We start from the raw sequence: 5,757 nt of genomic DNA on the forward strand, positions 1-5,757 counted from the left end.
GCGTGATGCGTCTTCTATGGCCTTGCAAGGAACTTTAGAGGATATGATGAGCCAAAAGAAAATGCGGGACCAGAGGAAGAGCAAAGGGAGGGAGGAGCAAATGAAGATATACCTAGATCTTCAAACGAAGAAGCTTGACATGAAGGAGGCCGTGAAGAAGAGGAAGCTTGACATCGAGGATGCCGCTCAACTCAAGAAGCTAGAGATCGAGGCTACCAATGCCGACACAAAAGCCAAGGAGGTGGCACTAGCGATCATGATCGTCGACAAGAACAACATGTCACCAAAGAGAAAGACTTGGTTCACGAACCGGCAGAAAGAGATGTTCGCCCGCGACAACAAGATCTAGGTGAGACGACGGCCGCGATGACGGTCCTTTTTGAAGGCTGGCTCCTGTGTCGGTCGCTGGCTTTGTTGCTGGCGTGAACACATATCTTTTAAAAGCTGGCTCCTGTGCCGGCCGCTGGCTTTGTTGCCGGCATGTATGCCGCCGGTTGTGTTGCCGGTCGGCGTGAACTAGTATGAATTTGGATGAACACGATCCATTGCCAAATAGATGAAATCCGAATAAAACGGACTTCCATTTGGGTCGCGCGTTGGAGTTGGCCTAATTGGTTCTCTGCGTCGAAGTTGCCCTTGTCACTCGGCCTTTGCCCGCGGCGCAGAGAGCGGATAGCTCATCTACCCACCAACCACGATCCAACGGCTGGTAGCAGAACCAGTTCTTACAGTCGGGGATAGCGAAGCAGTTCCCTGACCAGTGGTTCCTGCCCGTCGCTGTCGCCCACTCGTCGCTCGAAATCCCGTCCAGATTCCTTCGGAGATGGCGCGAGAGGGAGGAGGGGCAGCCATGGCGCCCGCTGCGGCGGAAGTGAGGTACGGGATAGTTGGGGTCGGGATGATGGGGAGGGAGCACCTCCACAACCTCGCTCACCTCGCCGGAGAAGTCGAGCGGGAGCAGTCCGTCCGCGTCTGCGTCACCTGCCTCGCCGACCCCCACCCGGAGTCCCTCCTCCTTGGCCTCCGCCTCGCTGCAGAGCTTGGCCTGCCACCTCCCCAGGTACCTGCCACAGCCTCCCAGTCACATGAATATGAGTATATGACAGTACAAATAGCCGCCGCCTTGCTGGATGTAGAATGTAGAGCCAGTCATACATAATCTGCTAGGTTTGGTTGGTACTTTGATTCTATCTGAACTATATTTGGTTGGAAGTATTAGGTGCATGGCAACAATGTTCAAAATACCACCTGTTCCACAAAGTTTTGGTTGGTTACCAAATCCTAAAAACTAGAAGGTTTCAAGACATTTTCAGGTCACCGCGAGTTGCTGGACAGCGGGCTGTGTGACGCCGTCGTTGTGTCGTCGCCAAACATGACACACTCTGAGATACTCATGGACATCATTTGTTATGCCAAGCCGCACCACGTTCTTGTTGAGAAGCCTCTGTGCACCACGGTACAGGACTGCAAGAAGGTGAGGTCATATTCTAGTCAGGGATGTGCTATACAATGTGCTTGTTAACTGCTGTAAAGTAAAATATACCTTTCTGATATACGAGGAGAAACAACTGTATAATTAACCATTTAAGGGATGTATTAAAACCAACGATTACGATTTGTCAGTCCACCGAATCTCTGCAAGCTTATTCATTTTGATATCTGAAGTTTGGTGTCCCCGTATAGGTCATAGAGGCTGCCAAACAGAGATCAGACATACTCATGCAAGTCGGATTAGAATACCGGTATATGCCGCCGGTGGCTAAGCTGATAGATATTGTTAAAAGTGGCACACTAGGGCAGGTCAAAATGGTGGCTATCCGTGAACATCGGTTTCCTTTCCTTGTTAAGGTATGGGAGCCCAATCTATGATACTTGTAATAATTAATACTCCCTCCGTCCCATAATATAAGAACGTTTTTTATACTACATTAGTGTCAAAAACGCTCTTATATTATGTGACGGAGGGAGTAATTTCCTTGTGTGTGTAACTGCTAAAACCCTTGCAGGTGAACAACTGGAATAGGTTTAATTGCAACAGTGGGGGGACTCTGGTTGAGAAGTGCTGCCACTTTTTTGATTTGATAAGATTGTTTGCAGATGCGAACCCTGTTCGTGTGATGGCTTCTGGAGCTATTGATGTTAACCATAAGGATGAGGTTTATGATGGAAAGGTCAGGTTCATTGACTGTTGGACTACAAGCTCTCTCCTTTCACTGTACTACTCATTATGGCCTTGGGAGTTAAAAATATGGATGCTGAAGTAGTAGTGCAGTGATAAGGATTCCTTATTAACATGTTCTATTCTGGGATTTATGAAATACTGGATGGGATTAGAACTCTCCAAGTGACTACGATATATTAATTTCAAGCTATCAAACAATTTTTGAGCTCTTCTGATTATAATATTAGTAGACATGTTTCAGTTAAAACAGTGGCGCTTGATTCCTAAAAAATTCTCTCTGGATGCAGGTACCAGATATAATTGATAATGCATATGTAATCGTAGAATTCGATAATGGCTGTCGTGGCATGCTTGATCTCTGCATGTTTGCTGAAGGTAGTAAAAATGAGCAGGAAATTTCTGTTGGTGACACTGGAAAGGTACAACCCCAGATATGTTCACATTTAAGTAAAACAGGAATTATTTGTTCTATGGTTGTTGGAGATACATAATATGTTTCCCAGCCATGAAATGGTGTAGATTTGCACAAAGTTATAGCCAAATACGAGTATGCCATTATATACACTGGCTGTACATAGGCTTTGCCAATTCACAACTCAGTAATGGTCCTTGTGATAGAGGTAGGGGTAAAGGTCCAAGGACGGTGCGAGAGGGCTCGTCCCTGATTACTAAGACAGGCTCTGAGGCTTAGTTTTATTATTTATGTCATCGCTTAGTTCCAAGAGTTACTATAAGGTAGTACAGGTCCTTGGACCTTTACCCCTACTCAGCTCACTGGTGGATCTATTATGAATGAATCGTCAATGGTCCTTGGTGATATATTGCATGCATCTCTACATTTGATGCGTATCAGATGTAGTACGAACCGTATCAAATGTGGGGCCTGTCTGGGTAATATTGCATCCTCTAGGCTCTTCCTTTTGCATGCTCTGGTCTTCAGATAGGCTGTAGTTCACTGGTGAATCTACTATGAATGAATCATCAATATTTACCACAATCCTTGGAGATAACTGTAGCACCTCGAAAAAGGGTTAGCTTTGTGCAAAACTAAGAACTTGAAAGGAGACAAATGTCACGAGCCATGACACAGTTATCACATGGTGGGATCAAATAAAAAGGGAGGCGTTGTGAAACGAAGTTCAAGCTGTTCGTGAAGCCGATGGTCCATTTCTCCGATTACTAGGATTTCACGAAACTTGCTTCAAGTTGTTGCATCAGAGTGAGGGACAAGCCCTGTGGGTGTTTCTTTTCTTCAGGACAATGGACCTGCCTGTCTTCCCAACCCATGTGCTAGCTATAGCCTGTTGGAATGTTGTGTAGGATTAAAAAGGTCATACTTTAGGCACTCCTGAGTCTAGACATGTAAGGCTTGTATATCAATTCAATTTATGGAGTATCTGTTTGTAATAGGAATTTTCAAACAGGGCGAGGCTTTTGTTCCAGAGGGCATTGTGATGGTTGGAAAGCGAGCAGGAGGCAGAGATGGAGTTGTAACGGTGAAGGCCGAAGATGAACGAATCAAGTATGTACTACTTTGTCACAATATATCAATGTTTTCCAGATCTTAACATTCAATAGCAAAATATTAAGAAAATACTGTATTAGATTCTTCTGATGGGAGATACAGCATCTATTGTAACAGTGATTCTTCAAGAAATAGAACTGGTTTAGATTTGAGACTTCAGACCTTTTACTAGCTTTCAATAAAAACTCCTTTACTTTAGGACGAGTGGTTTACCATCAAATTACCATGTCGAGTAGTATCTAACGAGCTGTACATACATTGCTTAGGTACCAGGGGCTTCACCATGGATCTAGCTACTTGGAGCACCTGAATTTCCTGTCTGCCATCAGGGCACAAGGTGCATGTAGCCCAGCTATCAGCTTGGATGACGGCTTACTATCTGTTGCAATTGGTGTGGCTGGCCAATTGTCGATCGAGAAAGGCCGTTTCGTCACCATTGAGGAGGTGCTATCAAGCTGATAATCAATGATTTATCGATGTACTACAGATTTCACAGCAGTTGTATACATCTGTAATAGCATAAGCTGATTTTCTTCAACTTGCATGCACAGCACTGGGTAATTTCCTGTCTTGCGCAGTAAGCTGTTAAGGAATGTTCATATTTCCCCTTTTGTTCTTTCTAAGAGCTAATGATCCACAAACTCGGCAACGATGATCATGTATGTATGTATGTATGTATGTATGTATGTATTCCAAATATCAAATGATTTCAGCTATCTGCCTTTGATTCCCGTATCATTGTTTTGTTTTGTGAGATAGCGAACGGCTCATGCCAAGCCGTCCTTGACCGTATCAATTTTAAGAAAATATACCTAACCTGTAGCTTCCAATTCATTTTTCCCAAGTATTCGAAACTGATTTGTAGAAATGAGATACTCAACCATGCTTGCGCACTAGATGCCGATGGTAAGTGAGACAGTGCGTGGTTATAAGCTCCTCAGAGTCACCGAGTTTGAGAAGGAAGCAAGTGTCATAGTACTAAATGCCACCGGCACATTTGAGAGCGAGATGGCTTACGCATGCGAGCAGGAAGCTAAGTTCAACGTCAAGCACGAGAGGACGCTCAACGGGTGGAAATCTCTCTAGTGCCAGCCAGGGAGACTGACAATTTGCTAGTGGGCTTTTGGCTCAAAGCCCAACTAAAATTCCGAAGAGCAGTGATGGGCGCCGGTCCGCCGGCCGAAACTTTCGGCCGGTCGGTTCTCAATCGTTCGATCGTGCCAATCATACGTGCATGATCTCGCGGGTCCCTGCTTCCCTCCCGCACGGATCGTTTCGTCTATCCACAGCTTGCGCCACCGCTGGTCTTCCCTTGTCGCCGCACTCAGATAAATCTGCACAGCTCGCCTCGTGCCGGTCGCCGGTGGTAGCTGCTGCAGTCGCCGGTTGCAGCAAAAAAATGCGGCCCACCATCGTCGGAGATAGTTGCTCTGGTCGTCGGTTGCAGCAAAAAAATGGCCACGACCGTCGCCGGTGGTAGCTGCCGCTGTCGCTGTTGCAGCAAAAACGGCCGCTTTCAAGGGTTGTAGCACCGATTTTGCCGGTTCCAGCTAAAAAACGGTGCCGCCGCTGCCGCCACACCATGGCCGTCGCTGATGGTAGCAAAAACAGCTACCAGTTGTAGCATTCGGCTGACTACTTGTAGCAAAAACTGATGCTGGTTTCAGCAAAAATCAAGACGATGGTAGCAAAAACAGCTACCGGTTGTAGCATTCGGCTGGCTACTTGTAGCAAAAACTGATACTAGTTTCAGCAAAAATCAACATGATGGTAGCAATTAAGGATGTTAGTTCCAGCAAAACAAAAAAAACAGATGGTAGCAAAAAAAGACGCTAGTTCTAACAAACCAACCAAATAGACTGTGGTAGCAAAAACTGGGGAAGGTTCCAGCAAAAGAAATCCATGATTCCAGCAAAAATACCACCGTCTCCCGTCACTGATCGTCCAGTCGCAACACCTTGAGTCTTTGGTTCCAGCATCTTCAAGCTATGGTTGTAGCATTCCTCACAGCGGTTCCAACACCACGTCTGGAGTTGATGGCCATTGTTCA

At 45.8% G+C, this 5,757-nt stretch overlaps 1 protein-coding gene across 3 annotated transcripts; it reads left to right on the plus strand.

Annotated features, from left to right (window-relative positions):
• The first annotated feature begins 712 nt into the window (after positions 1–712).
• On the plus strand, positions 713–4,442 carry LOC123147410 (inositol 2-dehydrogenase). Of its 3 annotated transcripts, none has more exons than XM_044566655.1 (7): positions 715–1,060; positions 1,304–1,474; positions 1,684–1,848; positions 2,007–2,171; positions 2,470–2,601; positions 3,607–3,704; positions 3,974–4,442. In XM_044566655.1, the coding sequence occupies exons 1-7, from the start codon at positions 824–826 to the stop codon at positions 4,164–4,166; spliced, it is 1,161 nt and encodes a 386-aa protein (XP_044422590.1). In that variant the 5' UTR covers positions 715–823; the 3' UTR covers positions 4,167–4,442. The 3 variants fall into 3 exon arrangements, with proteins under 3 accessions (XP_044422591.1, XP_044422590.1, XP_044422592.1); XM_044566657.1 differs by having other exon boundaries at positions 750–1,060; positions 1,296–1,474; XM_044566656.1 differs by lacking the exon at positions 2,470–2,601 and having other exon boundaries at positions 713–1,060.
• Positions 4,443–5,757: the final 1,315 nt, after the last annotated feature.

This window comes from Triticum aestivum, chromosome 7A, assembly GCF_018294505.1.
Source record: "Triticum aestivum cultivar Chinese Spring chromosome 7A, IWGSC CS RefSeq v2.1, whole genome shotgun sequence".
NCBI lineage: Eukaryota > Viridiplantae > Streptophyta > Magnoliopsida > Poales > Poaceae > Triticum > Triticum aestivum.